We start from the raw sequence: 22,369 nt of genomic DNA, 5'->3' as shown, positions 1-22,369 counted from the left end.
AGCAGTGATCAAACACCAGGTAACACTCAAGGAGAAGAAAAGGTGTATACACAAGTGTTCGTTGGTAACTGGGTGTCAGATAAATGCTTTATTAGGCAGGCACCATACTGCTTGGATGACATTACCAATTCTTGAAGGATTTATAACGTGCCATTGGAAACAGAGAGATTTAAACTAAAATCTTGCAAAGACTTAAAAACCACATGTTTAGCTTTACACCTCATAGGTAGTTTCACTGAGGTCAAAGAAACTATTCACTGTGGAAAGCTAAGAAGGGGTGTAAATCTCTGCAGCATTAAACGTTTTTCTTGATTATCTCCCCAGGGACTGAAAACAGGGATTGGCAGCTATCAGACATATAGGCTAAAATAGCCGTTTGTGTCTTTGAGTATTGGCCTAATTGAAAAACAGCATTAAAAACTGTGGAACAATCCTGGCCTTTTTTTCGTAACTCGCAGTGTGACTCCAAACTCCTCCCTGCAGTCCCCCCAGACAACTGAGATTTACTCACCCATGCCTGAGAAAAGTAGGTGCGTTTTGTCAAAAAATATATTTTTAACTGCCTTAAAAAGTATTCGGCACAACTGAGGGGGCGTCATGTACGTACGGAAGGTTTGAAACCGGACCCTCGGGAGGGGGCTGCGCCGCCGGTGATGCTGCTGCCTCCTCCTCTTCCTTCTCCTCCCCCTCTCCCCCCCGTCAGAGGACCCGGTGGCCGCAGACGCTTCGTAAGACACTGCCGAGGAGGGGAAGGGGCTTAACGGGCCTGGGGTCCCGGGGGACGGCGCGGGCAGACGGGCGGGGGTGCCGGGGAGGCGCCGCATGGGCGGGAGCGGCCGGGGCAGCGCCGCCGGCGGGGGGTGGTGCCGGTGCCGCCGCGGGGTGAGCGGCGCAGGGGCGGCGGGTCCACAGCCCGGGCGGGCGGCAGGTGGGAGCGGAGCGGGGCGGCCCGCCGGCGGTGCAGCGGAGCGGCGCGGGGTGGGGAAGGGATGGGCTGCGCCCCCAGCATCCACGTCTCGCAGAGCGGCGTGATTTACTGCCGGGACTCGGACGAGTCGAATTCCCCGCACCAGACCACCACCATCTCGCAGGGCACCGCCACCCTGCACGGCCTCTTTATCAAGACAGACGCGGCCGACTCCATCCCCTCCGTGCTCGCCTACCAGAGCCGGCAGCAGCCGCCGCCCTCCGCCGGCCCCCGCCGCAAGGAGCGCAGGGAGCCCAGGGAGCCCGGCGCCTCCGCCCGGGCCAGGGCGCCCCGCTGTTGCGGCGTCGAGGCGGAGACCCAGACCAGCAGCGCCAGCGTCAAGGTAAACGGCGGCCGCTCCGGGAGGGGCCCCGGTGGGGCGGGTGCGGGTCCCCGCCGGCAGCGGCAGAGGCAGGACAGAGCCGGAGCGGCCCCCGCCTCCGCCGGGCAGGGAGGCGATGCTTCGGCAGGCGGGATGCAGCTGCGAGAGCCGTTGCCCTGGTGCCCACTGACTCACCGCAGCTGCGCGGCCGGCCCGGCCCGGGCCGGGCTGGCACTGCAGCGGGGGGGCCGCCTCGCCCGGAGCCCCCCCGGCGGCGTCCGCCGAGCCTCTCGGGCTTTCTCCGCCCCGCGCCCGCAGCCCCGGCGTATCTGCGGGCTGCCCTTGCGCTGAGATCCATCCTGGAGTTAACAGCTCGGACGGAAAGGGCTTGTTTCGAGCTTTGTGGCTGACGGCAGGGAGTGGGCGCCCGTGAGAGGTGTTAAAATGCCGGGATAAAATCTCCCCCAGCTTCATTCTAAACATCAGAAAAGCCCGTGCTTGCTGTTGGGTTTTCTTCATCTCTTTTTCTTGCCCCGGTATCTGGTTAAAAGGAACTGTTGCTGCTAGGCGTGGATGGATGCGCAGCTGAGATCTGAACCACTCCTATTCGCAAACACAGGGAAATGCCCCTTTTGCTGCTGGTGTGGGTCCAGGGTGTCCTCCCGGGTGGGGGGGGGGGGGCGGGCGGGCGGGGGCCGCGCCTGCAGGGTCGTCTCGTTCCGGATCTGAAAGGCTTGGGTCCCCCTCTCCGTGGCTAATGCACGCCTGCTGCAACCCGCTCACCAACGTCTTCGCCTAAGTTTGGCAGTTAAAAGAGATGATCGCTCTGTTGCTTTGTTTTGGTTTGGTTTTTTTTCTTTCATTTGTCTTTCCCTCTCTTTTTTTTTTTTTTATATCAGAATAGACTTTTCATTAATTTCTCTGAAAATTTTCTAAGAATTAAACTTCGCTTTGTTGCCCTGTTCCAAAGTTTGTTGTCAGAACAAATGGTGTCATGATCCCAGATGCACCTCAGGTTACTTTTCTGTTATACGGCAGGATATCATGTCACAAAGGATTTCCATGGGCTTAAACAGATCCTGATACTTTTTTTAGAATATAATCAAGAAATCAAAAGATAATATAATCTTCTTCTATAATTTAAGAAATCCAGAAATCATCTAAGTAAAACATAAGTGAGAGATCACAGAGACCAAAAAACCCCACCAGCACAACCCATAGTCAGTTTGTTCATATGCTGAGAAACTTGCAGAACTGTCTGCAGTTACATTGACTGCTCTACTCATTCAGAAGCAGAACCTGCGTAATCAGCGATAGGGACAAGGTCTGAGCAGGACTGGAGTAAAGAAGTTGTTATACTTCTTGGATGTTGGGAACCTTTTTAACATTTCAGAATGGAATACTTAAGACAAAATACGGTTTTTTTTAATGTAGAGGAGAGCAAAATAGAAATTCTTGCACAATTCTTTAAGTGGAAGTTAAAATATTTTTTTCAGTGGTAATGCCCTTTTCTGTTCTTATGAATTGTTTATTACATCATGTGCTCTTATAAACAAACACATCGACCTTCTGGTTATTACAAGTGAGCATATTTCAGGTGTTTTTGAACTTCATAATTGGCATGTAATACTATTTCAGTTCTTTGACTTCTTTTTCCAATTTTAGAGTCCCAAGCACCTAAGGGAGATGACGGGGGTTGTTTTATTAAATAACTGCTTCAATGATATAGTAGAAATGTTTCCATTTTTTAAAGAATTAATATCTGTAAAATACCTAATTTTTTTAACTGAGTTAGAGCCTCCATTCTTGCTGGTGCTCCTGACACTATTTCCTACAGGTTAGTATTATACTTGAGTATTTGTCTGACCAAAGCAAGGTTGGCATATTACAGAATGATCATAAAGGTAAAATAGTACTGCATACCTGGCAGGCTATAAGAAGTGGAAAAGCATGGAAATATTATTCTCCAATAGTACACAGAAATACTTATTTCCATAGAATTTCAAAAAAAGAAAAATATTAGTTATTCTGGTACAGAAAACATGTCTAGTAATACCACATGGTTTTAACTGCTGTAAGTGCTTGATTGCACGTATTACCTGTATTGAAATCTCATCTAACTGTATTTAGGGTATAAAAAATTTATATGGGTCAAATGGCTGTTAGCACTATTACATATTAATGTAATATTCCAACTGTCTAACTATTTCACCCACTTATATCATGCTGCTTCGTTTGTCTTTGTTTTCTGTTCTAAACTGTTCTTTACACAATCAACTATTGCATTATTTACATTTGATCCTATCTTTATACAATATTTTAAAACTCAGCCATACCATCATATTAAACTGGCGTCAAAATAAATCAATTATTTCACCCTGACACAATTCAACTGAAAAAACAAAACTGATCCCATGTAACTTAAAATACATGACTTACCTAAACCTTCCTTTTTAAATCCATCTATTCACTGAGTTGAGATCAGTGTTAGAAAGACAATTTTTTTGTTTTCTTTTCTTCTTCTTTCCTTGGTAACAAGTTTTGAATTGTTCAGAGCATTCAGATGTGTTGGTCACATCCTGCTCACATTAGTTATGAATAACCGTTCAGCAGCTCTAGCATCTGTGCATTTCTTTGTAGACCTCAGAAGCTTGGTAACAAATACCTACAGGTTACAGGTCAAAGATCTTAGGTGGACTTGTTAAGTATTATGTGTCTGCATCCTAGTTTGGAATAGATTCTCCAGGTTCTGGTGTCCAGCCATATACTATGTTACTAAGGTACTTGGGCAGAAACACTCAAGTAAAAACCAGACATTCCTTGCTAACGTTCCCTCCTTAATAAAACCAAGCATTATCATGACAACTAACAGTATTGTCAGTATTGTCAGTTCACATCACTGAAGCATAACATTGAGCATAAGATGATACTGAGTCAATAATGGCTGCTTGACCCATTGCTCAATTATTGCCGGTTCTGAAGTGCAGTAGTACCATCTGTTTACCAAGAAGTAAACAGCCACTTGAATGCTTCCTTGGGGATTTGAAAGCATAGTAAAAGTTTACCTTATTTATGTTTACAAATACTTCTTTCAATGACGGCCAAATACAGATCTTAAGCAAAAGTGCATGCATATGCTTTGCTTGATCATCTTGATACTCAAACATTAGCCAAACTTAAAAACTATGAGAACAAACAAGTTTTAAGGCACTTGTTACTAACATATAGCCTAGCAGGGGGAAAAAACCCCAAACCCTCTGCAGTCTTTTATTCATTATTTTATTTTCTTCTTGAAATTAGAAGAACAGCAGGTGTAATGGTTTGGTTCTTATTATGCTGTGTTCTTTGTGGAAGAGAAGAAACTATTTATGAGTCTCTCTTGAAACTCGGTCTCACTAGGAACAGGTTTGACAGTTTTCAGCCTTTTTTACAGCAAAATAATTAATAGAAGCAAAGCTCAGAAATAAGAAGAAATACCATGGGACAGTATCTCTTACCAGTGTTGGTCTCTGTTAAGCTCCAAGGTGGAAGCATTGAGGAGAAGGACGCACCGCAATGTGTCAAGCACCTAGCTTTTACATTTTTTTTTTTAAATATGGGGGAACAACGAAAAGGATGCACCTGCCAGCTACAAAGTGCTATGGAGAATACTGAGAAATCCAGGCACTGAGAGAGTTGCATCACGTCCATGGGTTCTGGAGAAATGCAACTCTAAGCATTGCCTTGATTTCAAATACAGTTCTTTTAAAAACAGTATCAGGTGTAAGAAGACTCACTGTATTCTTGCACTTCTTGTTCTGTTTCAAGTATACAACTGTTTAACTGGCTGCTAGTATGTTCTGTAGAATGTGGAACATACCACATGTAGGATAAACTTGGAAAATAAACCTCCCAACTCTGTAACTTAGTGTGATGAAGGTCCATTTCACAACTCAATAGGACACCATAGTCATCTTGAACATATTCAGGGGCTGCAAAGCTGGAAAAATAGAGTTTGAGCAGGCCAAAAAGTGTTGAACTGTGTGTTAAAGTGCAGAGTCTTTTTAATTTAGGCTAGCTGTTCTCCAAAAGGTGCTGACCTGAATAACTCTTACCATAAGGAAAATTGCTAGTAGAGATGTGCTTTTCTTGGAGTAAGCCCAGGCTTCTTAAATGAATACACTAAAATGACTTTTGCAAAGATTTGCTGCTCCTCTGTATCTGACCTTACCATTCTTCTTCAGATGGTGCAGGTAAACTTCAAGGAGCACTGTAGTTGTGCTGTTATGCAATGTAGACAGGAGAAGTGTTACCAAATGAAGAAAACCATTTCTTCAAAAAATAATAAACCACTTGGCAAAGAAAACAGAGCAACCTGGTAGATTATTCCGGATTTCCAAAACTGTTATGGGTGATAGGTGTTTATATCGTTAAATATAAAATGCATCTTTTTTTTTTTTTTTTCTTTTTTTTTTTTAATTTCCTCCTTAGTTTGTGTGAGCTTTAACCGTTTTGGCATTGAGAGTCAACAGGCATCTCAGGACGGCTGCACCCCTCTAAGTCTTCCAGTAAAATGTTATTTTGGAACATTTGCTTTCAGTGCCTAATACCAAACAGTTTTGTGTAAACTGAGAATTGGTAGCCTCTGTATTCTAATTTTGTGCATAACAAGTGGTACAAAGGAGACTCTTGAGTTTTTAGCTTGGTGTGGATCTTTTGACAGTTTCTATACTCCATGATCATGCAGGATGCAGAGCAGAGAGATTTCAAATAAAACTGACCACGCGGCTGAAAGACATAATGCAAGATGAGAAGTTGTGCCATATACCCTGGGGAATAGTACATGCTCTTGGGGTACAGGAGGTAGCTTTGAATTCCTGCAGCTGAGAATGCTTAATGATCACTAGGGTGTAATACAGAAAATGGGCACATAGATTCTCATTTCTCTTCTTCAGGTGAGAAATAATCCGGTTATCTATCATACTTTAGATAGTGGTTTAGACAGCAGAGCAACTGAACAGGTTTAGGTTGTGAAACTAAACATCACACCTGCTCTGCAGGTAGTCTAAGAGAGAGGCAAGGCTACCAAACATCTCTTGAAGACATTTTCTTTCAGCTGACCGGAGTGCCCCCTTCGTGCCTTGGATACCTGTCACATTGAGATGATGAGCTTGCCTATTTGCTGTAATAAGCATTTAAGCACCCGACTCACAAAAATATTTCTTAGTGGGGGTCCTTCAACTTCTCTAGGAGTTGTTATTTTAGACATGTTACCGTACCTCTTTTATGTCCATGGGTTCCTAGATCAGGTAGTTGTGTCAGGCTGGATCATAGAGCATAGGCATTCCTGAAGTAAAGAGTAACGTGAGTGCATATTTTCAATAACTTGGTAATGTTCTGTGAAGTGGTCCTGAATTTTGTGTAATGATACCTAAAGCCTGTAGAAGTTAAAAGGACTATTGTTTCTAGATCCTAGTGATTTCTGAAATGCTATGTTCTCATGAGTAAACTTGTCAGACTAATGCAACCAGAGCTGTGAACATTCATAAGCCTTAGTCCTATATGCAAAAAAGAAGCAGAGTTGGGGGTTTTGTTTGTTGTTGTTGTTTTCTTTTTTTTTTTTTTTCTTTTCATTTTCGTAGTACAGGGCATGTATGCTGTTTGCATGACTACTGTATTCTCATTTTGGATTATCTGTGTACCCCCTCAAAAGCATTGTTGCTTGAAAATTCAAGTCTGGGAGAGCAAGGTTTGGTGAAAGTGTAAGTAGTGGTGTGAAAAAGGACCAGAGATGGAAAAGAAACTGTGCTTTGTGTTAAATTTTCCTCTTGTGCCACCTGCACTGCTGCCAGATCTCAGGGTACTTTACTTTCCACGTAGATCATTGTCTGCCTGTTGGTAACTGCTCTTACATTTTTGAAAGATTCAAGTCTGTCTCAGTTACAGGGTTTTTCAGTGTAGCCCAAAGTGAAAGATGCATTGTATATGTGTAACTTGTAGAATTGTCTTTAATGTACATGTAACTTTTCTAAAATTGTCTTCAGTGAAGGCTGTATGTACCTGTGTGGTTGCTTGGAAATAGCACGTGAAGTGTTTCATGGTGTAGCAGAGTTTAACTCTTTTGGGGGAGTGTTGTCATGGTAACCAAACCCAGTATTTTCTGGACTTCAAATAAATCAATGGTAGCAGGATTATGGCTTCAGAAAATCAACAGTCACCTTTACTGATGTAAAGATAAATGTACAGAGCATTGCGGAACACAGCATGTGTGCTTGAAGTGCATCATATTGTGGTTGAGGGCATGAGCTTACAATAATTGCCACGTGATGATCTCTTATGTAGTACTGTCTCCTTCTGGCCCAGTTCGGTAGGTACATTTCTAGCCCAGTAAGTCACCAGTCTTGCAGGGCAGCAACAGCTAACTGTGCCCTTGCTTCTCCAAAGTCGTCTTCTTTAGGGCAGTTCTCACAGGCCATAAAGTATGACAAGCTCATTCTATAGGAGCTGACATGACCACGGAAAACACTGGTGCTTTTTGTCTGCGAAGCCTGAGTCACCTTTCCTTTTGTGTGAGGAAGAAGTGCTGTCTAGAGATACATTATTAATTCTGAGTAAGACGGCATGCTGCACAGCCTTCTGGAGGTAGTGTGTAGTGCAGGTAACTTTTTTCACTTGAAAGGACCATTAGACCATTTGCTCATGACCTTTATCTTTCCCTTGCAGGTCAACCATTTGTGTCAACCACTGCCCAAGCCTTCATCATCCAATTATGTATAAATGTCTTTCTTACCTGTACTGTCAGCTATAAAAGAACAAAATGTATTAGAGCCATTCTGTTCCTTTGGATTAGCTCTGAGTCTGTGAACAGAGAGTTACTCTAGAGAATTGTTAAGAAAAATCCATGTATATCTCTACTCACTGATCTGGCCATCCAGTGCCAAATATTTCATATCTTGAATATAAAAAGGGTAGAGCTTAGATTCATGCTGAGAAGCCTCTCAGCTAAATGGTGCTACTTTAGAATCAGACTCAATATTAAGCTTTTAGTAATGAGAGTTACTCAGTTTGAAAATACAGAACTAATTTTAATGTAGGTTTACAATTCATTGATGTCTTGCTCTGGATTCATACTGCATCTGAAGAGACACCTTCTGTTTTAAGAAGAATGGGAAACTGGACCAATGTCAGCTAGTTTCATAGCATGGAAGAGTGGAGCAAGAATTACAAAGATACGGGCTACCAGAACTCCAGCACACAGAATTCACAGAGAATGATCATGTGTGATCATGTGTATAGATATTATGAAATTGTGTTTAAATAAGAGTCCAAAGAAACAACAGTTAGCTGAGAGGCTCTGCATTAGTAGGGTCTGTAATGCCCACTGCAAGGTAAGGCAATGAGCTGAAATGGGCAGAATGGAGTTTTGAAACTATTCAACAGCTGTTTATAAGACTAGGGCAGCTGTGCTCACATCCAATTTGCATGTAGACGTGTAACCTCTTAGATTTAATTACAATTTATTTATGTTTGGATGGGTGGGGTCTGATTCCTTTCTCATTTTATGCATGTTTTAATCAAAATAGTGATAAACTTACCAGCAGCATGCATTTTAGTGCTATAAAAAAGTCAGCTTAATCAAACATAGAATTGGGCACAAGGTCTCTGAAGGTAGCTTTAGAACTGCTTTCAGCGCTCCATTTTCCCTCTGCTCTTAGGTCAGCAAACGAGGCTTTCTTCATCCTCCATTGCATATTTGGAAGGCTGTCTGAAGGCACTGTGAACTTGATGCCAATAATAGTCATTCTCCTGCAGTTATGTTTAATAATCATTTTGTCCATTTATGAAATGCAACTTATCAAGATGTTGTTCTGGCCAGAAAACCAAGAAATTTCTTTTAGAAAAGGAGGTGGAAAATGAGGCTTCACCTTTTGTGTGTATTCATTTCCAAAGTCAGTCAAAATTCTTTTGAAACTCAGAGACCCCAGGGTAGGTGGTAATATAGTGGCTAAGGTATTTTCTGGAGATGAGACACCCAAGTTCAATTCTCTGTCTTGAAAGAGTCTGAAGAGGTTCTCCCACATGAGTCTGCTGCCTCCTGGACTGTTGGCTGTTGTGGATTTCTCTTTCTCTTGGCTCTGAGAGCTCTTCCCTGAAATCCATCCATTCCAAAGAGTCCTCTCCTGATGAATCACTCCTGTTGTAAAGCATTTCCTAAACAGCTGTTTAATTATGTTGGGAAATAACGGAAGCTTTCAGGAAAAGGTGGTATGTTCCATTTCAGAATAAAACCATTCACATGTGTTAAATGATTAGGGCTGTGTTTATGTACCAGGCTGTGTTGTGACTCGTGGAAGACATGAGTAACTGCCATGTTGAGCACCTTTCCACAGCCTCATTTCAGGCTGCTTACCTTTGTCTCAGATTGCAAAGTGAGAGAGGCCAGCGTAGCAGGATGTTCTTATGGACATGGTGTGGTAGACCGCGGATGTGGTACAGTGGGCTGCAGCTGCTGGACAGTGCTCCTGTCCCCATGGAGCTCTGGATGGCAAACTCAATGCGCTGGTAGAAACCTGGGAAATCTTAGGCTGTCTTTTTCTGGAGGTTTTTGCAGACATAGAAAAGGTAAACTAGAGGACTGTGAGGGTGCAGTGGATGGTTAGAGAAGAAGTGGATGAAATGAAGATCTGAGATGGGCTAAGCAGAGTGAAACATCATTGTTGAAGTGAAAAGAAAGTAATCAATCTAGCCTAAGTTGGGGTGGTTGTGGAAGGAGCATCTGTTATGAGCTGGAGGAGGCCAGGATAGAGACTTAAGACAAAGGGAGTGGGGCTGAAGGGGTAAGTGGGTAGAGGAATGTCTTGGGAGATTTGTCTTGGTGGCACAGGGTGTCGATGACACTTGAAAGTCTTGAGGAGATGTGATGTCTGAATCTAGTGATTTCTGTCCAGATCTTACAGTTACACAACAAAAATGTACCTTGCACCTCAGTGCTAAGAAATTTTGTGGATTGTAGCAATCTCCTTGAACATGTTATTTCTGGAGTTTATTTGTCGTAGTCTTAATGAGCTTCTAAAACAATTCAATCATACATTCGTTTCACCACAACAGAAAATGCACAGATAGTGTTGTATGTTACAAAGCTGTAGTAATGTATCCACTGCTGCCTAAAGTAACCTAATAGTCTGTGCCTTTCTGTGGTTTTATTTCCCACCCCGTCACAACAGCAGAGGACTCCTTCTAAGTCTATGTACTTTAAGATCTGAGAGCAAGAAAGAAGTATCCAATATTTGTGTAGACAAATTGAAGACTACTAACCAGTCTGTTTACCTGTGCATGCAAGCTCTGTATTCTTGAAAAAAATTCTTAGCTTCACGTGTTTTTTCTCCTTATCTGGAGTACTGCCTCAGACAAACCATGCTGGTTTGTTGTTGTGTCATGATAGCTGGGTGAAGAATGTTGGTGGCTAAATTGGTGCTTTTGCTAAAAGACAGGAAAGAGACCTTGCTTGGAGGGTCTTATTGTCCTGAAGAGATCTTTGACAAAAGAGGGGAGAAGAAACGCCCCCCCAAAATCAATACACTCCCCCCACCCCCAAAAAAAACCCACCACCAACAACAAAAAAAAGCACCACACCAAAATAAAACAACAACAACAATATCCTAAACCACCAATCAGGGCATAATAATAAAAATTGTTGTGATATGAAAATACTTCTGGTACAACTTCTTAAATGATAGCATGCACTCCTGTATTCCAGGCCCAAACAGGATATTGCCAGGAGAGGACTCACACAGTGTATTAGCAATGTGGGTCTAGTGCATGGAAGTGAATTTAATCATAATGGCAGTTTTTTCTTTCAGAAGTTAATTTGTATAAATATTGTCACTTTATTTGGTGCAACAGTTTCTTCGGTGCATTCTGGCATTTTTGCTCATTTCAGTGTGATAGAGCTACCTTTTACAACTCTAGTCCTTTAAGTGGGCTTGGAGTGAGCAACAGAACTTGTTTCTCACACTATTAGTAGGTTGAAAATGATGTGTTTGATAGATATTACTAAAGACTTAAGCTCAAGACAAGAGTTGTGCCAGTCTTAAAAATAATATATTTAAAATCTCATCAAGTTGGATTCTGTCTCCATTCTGGTGTTAGAGATACCACTCTTTCTTTCAGTAATGAAGCCAGATGTTTAAGAAAGTAAAATTACCAATAACATAAACACTAGTGGGACTGATCAGTGTTACATTCAACCAGAAGGAGTGAGGATATTGTATAACGTGTGGTAAGATCCTGCAGTGAATTAGATCTATACACTGCTCCTGGGCGTTTGGGCCCTCACAAATGTATGTTGAACAGTCTGGCTTTCAGTGTGTTCCTAGGTTTTGTCCTAATATCTACAATTTTGTCCCAACACATGCTTTAAAAGTTCAGGAGGAAAACTAGCAGATGATGAGAAACTCTCTTTAAAAATAGTTCAAACCAACAGTTTTAGACTTTGGATTTACGTTTGTTTGTTTCTTTCCTACCTTATCAGCTCGGAAGGTTCCTTTGTTGTCTGTTTGCAGATGCACGTTAACTGAAACAGCCAATGCACGTACAGATCTTTTTTGGCCCTCTGGTGTTTTAGTGGCTTAGGGACCATCCGTACAGTTCAAAGAGTTCAGTAATGAATCATCTTCAAAGAAGGGAATCATTTTCATGGGTTCCACCAGATTATACAAGAGACTATTTTTAGATCAAGGATTATTTTTTTTTGCCCCCCTTCGAGCTATAAGACACCTGTGGCCTTGACTTAGATTTCAAAAATGTGCTGTGCTGAAAGTAACTCATTTAAGGCCATACTTTCATGTTCATTTTATTGTTATTTTTCATTTGGTTGCAAGTAGTCTGCAGACAGCTTAAAATTGAAAAGGGCTCTGTACTTCTGTAGTTTACCAGAGTCTTATCTGAGAACTCTATTTTCCTCCATGGTTAATGCAGATAGTTGCCTGTGAAAGGATGACCCTTAATTACCATGCTAATGCATATTTTCTGGTATCAATACATAATGCAGTTTTACCTATCCAAGTCTGAGATACTGTATGTTTACAGATTGATGTTTTGATACACATACAGTTTTTGGCATACAGCATGTTAAACAGCAGTTGAGTAAAGAATATCTTCTTGTTTTATTTGGGAACTCATGTAGTATAACTGCACAGGATCCACTAGAACAATGAAGAAAAATGGAGGCAACTTGTTCACAGTTGCAAGGTGTTTCAGTTTGTGTTACTGGTGTTGTAAACTGAATACTAGACATATATGATCATCTTCGAATTTGGGCTGGAGAGCTACTCTTACAAATTAAAATACAAAACTGTGTTCAGTGATACAATGCTGAAAACTTTGTGCCTTTTTGCACTTCAGCCCCGGTGCAGAAATGTGCAATTCATACATGTTGTCTGGTAAAACCGGCCAAATTCACACATTACCACTCTGTATGTTAGAATGCAAATCTTGCTCCTGGAAAGACTTCACTGACATCAGTGAGGTGAAGATCTGGCCTTTTTCAGATAGGAAGATAGCAGTGGGCAAAAGGCTATTCAAATTTTCTGATTGTTTTCACAGGTTTTATTTTTAATCCAAATGATTTGCCCCTGTTATCTCCTATTCTGGTTAATGGGCTGTCAGGGACCAAAAGAGCTGGCAGGATATCTCCCCCACAGCCCTTAGCTGTTTTAGCTGTAGCTAGTTGTTGAGCTGGGCAATGCTGCATCTCCAAATGCTTCCTTCCCAACTCTCCCTGATAAATGTTTAACATACCTTGACGAGTAAAGGAGATAGTGGCATGGCATAGGTGCAGCATAGCAGATCTGCATCACTTGGAACGTCAGCTGTGCTTCTTGCCACCACTCCCTTTTGTTGATCTGCCACACTCACTGGATTTTTATTTTTCACTTGTTCTTTTAGGATCACTGAAGAGGATAGCCTGTCTTCTTTGGATGATGGGCAATTCTTTTTTTACATTTGTATGCATACTTGGTGTATGCTTGTGTGCAGGTTGGATGAGCCACCTTCTGGTATCTCTCTTCCAGTTTTGATTGTTTGGGTTTTTTGCCCCATTCTACCAGTTGCAGAGGCATTGCTATTGCTGAGAATGGGATCAAAGCAGGATACATTTAAATGTGTGGACATTCTTTGTTCTTTTTGGTCACAGTTCACATCCTGTGTCTACCCACTGCCGAGTCTCTGTTCATTCTTTGATGATCAGATATGTACTTTCCCACTGTGGAGGAGAGCAGCTCAGTCTGTCTGTTCCAAGTATTAACAAAACTGATGAGTATCTGACAACAGTAGTCAGATCTTCTTTTCTGCTACAAACATGTATGCCATGGAGAGGAAAAAAAATCATGGCACACGTGTGACTTAAAACAATACTTTCATTGCTGCCTATCACATAGCATTAAGTGTAAAATAGTAAAGCTAGTCTGTGCATCCTCTCAAAACTTCTTCCAACTTTTGCTGCTTGTCTGCCCTGAAATTTGTTTGGCAACTGACTTGTATGCTGATGGGAAGTTAGTGGAAATTGGATTTCCTGCTTATTTGGAAATGTCACTTCAGCAAGAGGAATATTTCAAAGATAAAATTCTGGAAAAATGTTTCAAGTCAATCAGAATTTACTACAGTCAATCTCAGATTCTGTTGATATTTTGATAAAAGTGTCCACCTGATTTACTGCTTCTTCAAAAGGCTTTGCTTCTAATAAATGAAAATTTTCTGGTGGCTGGAAGGATCCAGCTGGAAAATACCTGTCTGGCAGTCCTGACTTTGATCACTTCATGATGCAGTTGGAAGGTCCAAAGACACATTGCCATAGAGATACCCACAGTAATTCCTAAACCACTTTCAACTTTCTAAAGTTTGGGAGCTAATGATTACAACGACATCAACTGTAAAACACACACCAGAAGGATGGATATATGCTTCAGCAGCTGGCTGCACTGACTACACCTAACTACAGCCCAGCAATGTGTGCTTTTGAGGTCTCATAGTTCTTGCTGAGATACAACCAGCCTCGTACTCAGGAGCCTGACCAGATGCCCAATCACTTCAGTTGTGCCAGTATTGTAAAGGACAAGTAGGTGACTTTGGATAACTGGATCAGATCTACAAAGGCTCACTGCTCCACAAATGGTATTGCAGTTCTTACTGCTGCTCTTCCTTCTCATTTGGTAACTGACTTCTACTTTTTGTAATTATATATTTTGCATGTTTTGTAGAGGTTGCACTGTTAGATCAAAATTCAGGGTGAAAAATAAAATGAGTGATTACTTACTCTTCTTACCATCAGCCATAACATCATTTGTGTTGTTACAGATTTGGCTTTGCTCTCTGTGTTTTAATGCTTGCAGATGTGTTCAGTGGCACATATGGAAATGGAAAATCATTCCCTTTGAAGGAAAAGATGAAGTGGAGCACTAAGGTGAAGAATTTAGCAACCTATCTTTAAATAAATATGGTTTCTGACTTGGTTTGCATCTGAGTTCAAATCAGTCAAAAGAAGCCAAGCAAAATTTTAAATTGGACTAGTAGGCTGCTGCTCTGTCTGCTGTTATGTTTCTTTTTATGGAGAACCCAGTCATGAGGAGGCATATGAATGAAGTGCTTACCTGATATTACGGTCAGCAACAGAAAAGTAAAGTGAATGACAGTCAGTCATGTGTGTTCTCCTGTACATAAAAATTCACAGAAACTTCTGTACTGCTTCATGCTGTGTGATAAGTAATAATCTCAGATGGAAATGTCTGAAATCTGCCTTTCAACAGCAGCATTGGCAATCATTAAACCAAGCCATCTTAAGTAAGATAGATGCTCTTGCAGCTGTTTCATTTTCTAGCGTTAGTCTTTTCACTAGCGATCACTTACAAATCCTTGCTGAATAGAGTGTATTTATTCTATTTCTGTACACAGTCACAGCATCTTCACTAGTCTTCCAAGGATAATAAAATAATTTGTTGTGGGTACCAGTGAAATTACTGTGTTCATACTATAATCTAATTATTTGAACCTGCATAAAATTTCATTGCAATTTTTAGCAAGTGTCTTCTGCAACAAAGAACTCAAAGTAACTGGCATGCATGAGAAATGGAGGAATATTTATTTGCTGTGAACATATTTTCACTTTCTTAATCTGATAATGTGCTTGATAACTACAGAATCATACATTTCTTATTACATGTGGAAATGGGATGAACTTTCTTCTGATATAGGCAAAGTCTTCTTGAGACTTCTGTGTCCCAAGTTCTGAGATGGCCTGATGTGTTTAATGCCATGGCTTTTGCCTCCCCCAAGACGTTTGGCTGCAGAGAGAGTTTCTGCTTTGCAGTGAGGATTCCTGCACCATCACAGAGGTTGTCTTAGTGTCACCAAGTGGGAGCAAGCTTCTATCTGACAGCTCCTTGGCTGGAAAGATAGTTCTAATCTAGAGATGAAGATCCCACTCTGGAGAAAAATGGAAAGTATGCATAGAGTTGCTTTTAGTTGTAATCTGAAAAATTCCAAATGTATATTCCTTAGCTGGCTTATGGTAAGTGTTTTGAGGTGATCCTATTTTAAATGTGGTAAGAATGAATGAATCATGTAAGAATATTTCTGCATACATCATGATTGAAATTAAAATGCCAGATTAGGGAATGACTTTTTAAATTTTTATTTTTAATGGCAAAGGATATTTGTTTGGGCTGTTTTCATGAAGTAAAATACACAAATGCCTGTTAATGCAAATGTATTTCATTGGAACTTTTACAGGAAGAACTTAATTTGCAAATATATGAACCACTTTACTGGAAGCTGCAAGAGGAATTAAACCAAGAAATTTCTAAAACATGAAATATTAAGCATAACCTAGCACTCAGAATTTATGGGTGAATAGCACTTTTTCAGCATTTTATATTCATTCATTGCACATTTAAAAAAAAAATGATGCTGAAATGGGTCAACAATGCACACTTCTATGAACTCAATACCATTCTTGTCACTAGCAAAATGACTTCTCACCTTCTTTCTTCTAACTTTTTTGAAGGCTTCTTGCTTAAGGTCTCCCTAAAATCAAATTATCCTAATTTAGATCCAAGAAGGATCATTGTGTTTCTGTAGGGTAAAAAAATCACTGGACAAGATGCACTTTTCTTTTAGAGTACGCAAGGCAATCTCCCATTTCAGAACAGATTTCTCTGCAAGATTAGTTCACCATGCTGACTGTTAAATTGCCTTAAAGGCTATCAGAGCTGTTGTCTCAGGACTACTGTAGATTTAGAGGTATGTTGATTCACACTAACTTTGAAAATATGACTTTATCTACCTTGAGGACTTAAAAATGGCTTTCCTTTATTTTTAATGGAAGTTTTCTGAGTAATCTGTGCTTGCTACACGGCAGATTCTGTGAAAAACATAATGACTGCAAATTACAGAATGTGTCAGACTGTGCCTTGCTTTACAGCTATATATACAAAAAGAAGGTAGTGTTCCATGGAGCACGTAACATGAGTTCACTGGGACACTGAAAAGATAAGTGAAAGAGAGTTCTTTTAAGGATTAATAAATCAAAAATTACTTCTGCGTATTTCAGAAATCTATGTGGCCTGTGATGGAGAACGGATGCAGAAGGTATCATATGTGCTTGTCCTGGTCTTGTATGTATTAGCTGGTGTTGACCATTCTCAGAGATACGATGTTAGTTTGGTGGCTTGATCTGACCCAGTGCACCTATTGCTATGTGTTCGCAATCCTGGCTTCCATTGAAGCCTGATTTAGCAGAATATTTAAGTGCACGAGTAGAGCCATCCAGATTGACTGGAAAAAACAGAGCAGCAGTTTGACTTTACATTTCTGCAGGGTTATTGCACTCAGAAGAAGTCTAAAACACCCTTGGTGTGGTTATAAACTGTGTCTGGCAGCTAAATATAGAAGATGGTTAGCTCAGTGTTGTTAGAAAGGTCTGGAAGGAAAAGTGGTATTTCCCCAAGAAGAGCTGTATATATGAAGATTTCTTGTTCCAGTCATGTTATGTGGATCTGAAGACTTGGGGCCTAAATTCGGTGAGGAGTACTAATATATTTGCAGTGCCATTACCAAAATAATCAGTGATGCTCTTGTGTTACTCAGTGCAGAGAATCCAGCTATCCAGACTATGTTACTGCCTCATCACAAGGTTTCTGCAGAGGGGACCAGTGAGCTGGTTTGTGTGTGTCCAGAAGTGGGCTTTTTATGTTCAACGACTGTAACAATTACAGACATTTCATTACAGATATATTTTGTTAGGAGGCCTCCCAGCCTGATGTCTCTCATTTACTTTTGGGGAAGCCTTTAAACTTTAGCGGTAGCTTGCTATGTAATGTTAACTGCAATTTTTGGAAAGGACTCTTGGGTGAGAGAGCTGGCCCCTGAAATTGTAGGAAGCCACCTTCTATAACCTGTTTAATTTCATTAGAGCTTTTAAAAAGTTTACTGCTCTTCCTCTCTGACTCTACTGATGGGAGTCCTAAGCTGCCACCTCTGCTTTCTTGTTTGTATTGAGCGAAGAAGCTCCTAATACATAGCAACATACATAAGTACACAGTGTGGCACTGCATACTGTGTGAATTTCAGACCATTTCTATGATTCCTGCCCTCAAGGTTCTCTGCTACCCTACCCACCTTGCAGTTCTTTTATTCACCCCATTTTCTGCAGATTTTAAATAGCTTTGCCTGTGGCATCCCAACAAATGCCCTTCAGCAGTCTTGAACAAATGGGTTTATTAAGTTTCCTTTCTCTAGAAAAGAACTTTTATTATTTTATGCATTTTTATCGGTGCTCATATTAGGGTGACCCAGTACATTTGGTAAAATGATACTCAGTTGCATCTTCTGTTCAATATGACTCGATGTCTTTATTCTTCCATACAACTCTGGCACAGATTTTCAGTGTAAGTGCCAATATGAGAGGCCTCTGATTATCCAGATCACTTTCCCTGCTCTCTTGGCAGCACGTTTCCCCTAGATTATGTCAATCAAGTATTTTTCAGTTTCTCTGAAAACTGAATGTGACTCAGCAAGAAATTTATGGAAGTTACTCTTTTCTATATTGTGATATGCACTTGTGAATAAGTGCAGTATTAAGAGGAAATGCAGCATATTTCTCTGTAGACCTTATCCAAAGACAGTTGTAAAATACAGAGAGATATAAGGGAGATACATAACAGAAAAATCCAGCAGTATATTTTTCTGTTCTAATCTCATGGACTGAAATGTTAGATTGTGAATAATTTATGCATAAGCAGTTCTTCAGTGTAGCTGTATGTGATACTGAGTCTAATCCACTAAAATGAAGAGCTCATGTCTTTTAAAAGCTTTGTAGATGAAAATTTTGTCAATGAATTGGAAATGTTTTACGGCTTTCAGGAACAGGATTACTAGATAAAGGTGGTTGGAAAGTGTCAAGCTTTGAACTGCCCATGTGATCTCTCGGAGAAGAGAATAATATTCTACAGTTCATGATATGTATATATTTCCTGTTGCTTAATAGTTGCTTAATTCTGCAAAAGGATGAGCATTTGGGCCACGGTAACTTTAACTTTACAGAAGCCCTTTTTGTCTCCAGTGACAAAAAAGCTCATAAAATTAAACAGATTGCCAAGCTGAGGCTGTGGTGCACAAAATTTAGCTTCTGCAATATAATGTGCATTGAAATTAGGCAGCAGTGTTACCAATTCTTTGGGGAGAGAAAGTGTGGCAGTTAACACTGCATTCAGCAGCAAGAACTTCTGCATTTAATTGTGTGGAAGTTCATACTATGCATGTGCAGAAGCCATGGGAGAGGATTGGTTGTTGAGATGCTTGAGAGACAGTTGTGTTTCAATATCTGTGGAGAACATAACTATGTATTTTTTTAATCCTCTCAATATTGTGTTGGTAGTGAGTTGCATAATACATCCTAATGATGGATTATCCAAATGGTGGGCTAAAATGACTATTTTAGTCTGTTCAAATAGATGTCAGTACATAAAAACTGGGGTAGCAGTAAAAGCTCTCTGTCGAACATTGGCATGACTCTTGTAATGCTGAGTCTGGAAAGTGACACTTAAATTTGGTGGTGCTTCTCCTTGTTAAGACTGGAATCAAATGTCCAAAAAAAGTACTGTTCCAGAAAACTTCTAATGATTTTCTCCCACACTGTGGTAATAGTGATGAGTAGCACCAAAATGGTTATTGCTTATTGCGTAAGTAATAATTTGCTCTGGTGCAGCAGGCCAGCTGAAGGGCTGTGCAATGCCGTCTTTCCATACTTTTACAAAGCTGATTTGGATTGCAGCTGTATGCAAAAGTTAAACCCTAACATAAGAAATTGATCCTACCAGCATTTACGTGAGTAAAGTAAGGGCAGTGAAATTAACATGATTGTATTCAAGCTTGTAAGACTAGGTAAATAAGTTTCCAGGTTTGTCTGGGCAATTCTTACTTTTGCAAGTTATGAATACTTCAGGTACATCTAATAATGCACTACTCTGTTCCTCTGGGTCAGAGTTTTCCTCCCTCTGACCACTTCATGTGTGCTGCTATATCCACCTTGTATAAATACTAGTTCTACTCTTCGCAATCTGTGTTTTGGTAGGGTTTATTGGATCAGTCAGCCTGTGTGACCTATTATATGAGGTATTATAAAACTGAGGGGTGATCTTTGTCTCTGAGATTTATGACCTAAATAGATGAGACAAACTTCATAAACACTTCAGCCTTGAATGACAAAATACAGAGGGTGAAAATGCTGGTTTTGGGCAACATCCATGTGGCTCAGATGACTCACTGGTGGGTAACGCACCCTGCATGTCCCAGAAGGTGATATTCAGATGTCAGTACTGGAGTCTTAGATTCACACACTACTGCTGCTTTCTGGATTATCTGCAGTGGCTTTGTCAAAATTAAAATAGAAATTTAAGCTGAATTAAATGTGATAGTGAATTATTCTGTCAGCATGAGAACCTCCAAGTTGTTTATTTTGATGAGAATTTGGCTTTGATTAGTGTTTGTACAATTTTTAGTGTGAGACATGGCACGGACTTTCCTGTTGATAATTTATAGCAGCACAATAACAGGTGGTGTTGAGCTGGAGGCTTTGTTACTGGATAGATCATCACTCTTGATACTTGAGATGGTAGGCTCTGCTTCGGGAATAATTATTCTTCTGTGGTCTTCTGATAAAAGGATCAATGGCAGAATAGTTAATTTTTCCATATATTTAAATGCTATTTTTGGATTTTAGCGTCAGTGCTAGATTGTAATGGAAAAAGTGAACATATGTATCTGTTATCCTGAAAAATTGGGAAAATGTAATTTTTGTTTTATTAGTGGTTGTACTGTCTATTTGCAATTTGGAGCTGTTGGGTTTTGTTTATATATTTATTTTTAATAGAATTTCTAGGTATAATTCTAAGGCATATCTTGTGTATGCTACAATTTTAATTAAAAGGCCAAACTAGTTGGCTTCAGCCACCTGTCCTGAGACTTGAATAATCAAGACAGGACTGCAAAGCAAACACCCTCTGGTAGTGTGAAGGAGTAGGGGAGAGAGAACATTATGTCTTCGAATAAAGTGAAGAGTACCCTTTTCTTTACTAGAGCTTTTTTTGGTATTTTGTAAAATGTAGATCAGAGTTCACAGCTTGAGTTTTTTCTAAGTGAAAGACTATTCAGAAAACTTCAAGAAGGCACTAGCACTCATCAGAACATCTTTGTTTTTTTTCTTGTGTTCCAGCAGGAGGAATATAGAGTTGTTTTTAGGCTGAGATAATATGTAGGTGCCTTCCAGTAGCTGGCAAAGGAAGGTATAAAAAGACCTTGTTGATCCAGCTGTGCCCACCTGGAATAAGAAATAAGAGAAATTGGTGCTAAACCAAAGCTTTGATAGTGGCATCCATTATGTGTCTCTGAAGAAGCAGCCTGCTAACCGCTCCAGCTTAAGGTTGATATTGATAGCTAGTAGTATCTGTATTGAATAGTGTTGGAGAAATGGTGGACCAAAAACATAGTGCATGCCTTGGGTCAAAAAGTAGTGTTCCTTTTAACCCTTGGAGTTACAATACCTATGTGTGCCTTGCAAACTGGTATTTGAGGTGCTGCTTCTGACTGCTCTCAGACTATTGAGGGGCATAATCTTAGTGGTTTCGAAGCCAAGAGAGAACCTCTGAATTCAGATCAATCTTAGTTAGTTCACTTTTAGTAAAACACTGTATAGTTTATGTTAGATAAACAGTAGAAGCCAAGACAACTAAAATTTTGTCCTTCATTAAACAACCTGGCAGGTTATCTACTACTGTGACAGCAGTAGTGTTTTAAAAAGTAGTAGTATTTAAATTAATTGAGAACACACTGGTTCATATTAAAATCTCCATGACCATCAGAATTTCCCTGAACTGAAGTAGTTCTCCAACAAGCAGCAGCCAAAGCCAGCAATACACTGAATGAAGAAAAAGGAGACAGTTGCCTTTTTCTAGTAGAGAGACTTATGGAAAACTCCTGAATACCCACGTATTAAAATGTTTAACTTCTTCCTTTGCTAATTTCCAGGAGGAATTTCAAATATGATAACTGTCTTCCAGCAAACTCTTACTGACGTCACAGAGCCCTGGAAGTATGGCCTCCACAACCCAGCACAGAAGTGGGACTTGAAATTTGTTTTGGCAGCACCTTTCATGTGAGGGGGAGGGAACTGAACAGTCTAAAGCAAATGCTGAGCTGGCACCCCCTCAGGTGTATGCAGTCAACCTCCTGTTGATGTTTTTTCTTAGTCAATCTTTGGAAGGCAAAGTTAATCTTATATTTTAAAATGATTGTTTGATTGCAGACTAACAGTATGCTTCAGAAGTTATGAGTATCTACCTAGACCAAGAGCTGATGGAAGATGATCAGGATTATTTAGCTAGCAGCTTGCTGCAAATTAATGTTTTAGCTGTTTCCATTTACACTTACATGATCATATTACCTGAATCTTTCAGTATTGAAACTCACTTAATATATTTTTATATCAATTTTAATAGCCGTGCCCAAGAATTGATCTACTGCATTGAACCATAGGTCTGTCAGCCCATTTT

General features: G+C 40.4%; 1 protein-coding gene across 9 annotated transcripts in view; it reads left to right on the top strand.

Moving 5' to 3' along the window:
• Positions 1 to 974: 974 nt before the first annotated feature.
• PDE8B (phosphodiesterase 8B) overlaps positions 975 to 22,369 on the top strand; it is an 88,645-nt gene continuing 67,250 nt past the window's right edge. For 8 of the 9 annotated variants that reach the window (XM_074932767.1, XM_074932773.1, XM_074932765.1 and 5 more), the window contains exon 1: positions 990 to 1,310. In XM_074932767.1, the coding sequence (XP_074788868.1) occupies positions 990 to 1,310 (321 nt within the window). Of the gene's footprint in view, positions 1,311 to 22,369 lie in introns of all 9 variants that reach the window. The other variant, XM_074932764.1, reaches the window with a different exon arrangement.

Source organism: Athene noctua, chromosome Z (assembly GCF_965140245.1).
Source record: "Athene noctua chromosome Z, bAthNoc1.hap1.1, whole genome shotgun sequence".
Lineage (NCBI taxonomy): Eukaryota > Metazoa > Chordata > Aves > Strigiformes > Strigidae > Athene > Athene noctua.
This window is presented reverse-complemented; position numbering and strand designations above follow the sequence as displayed.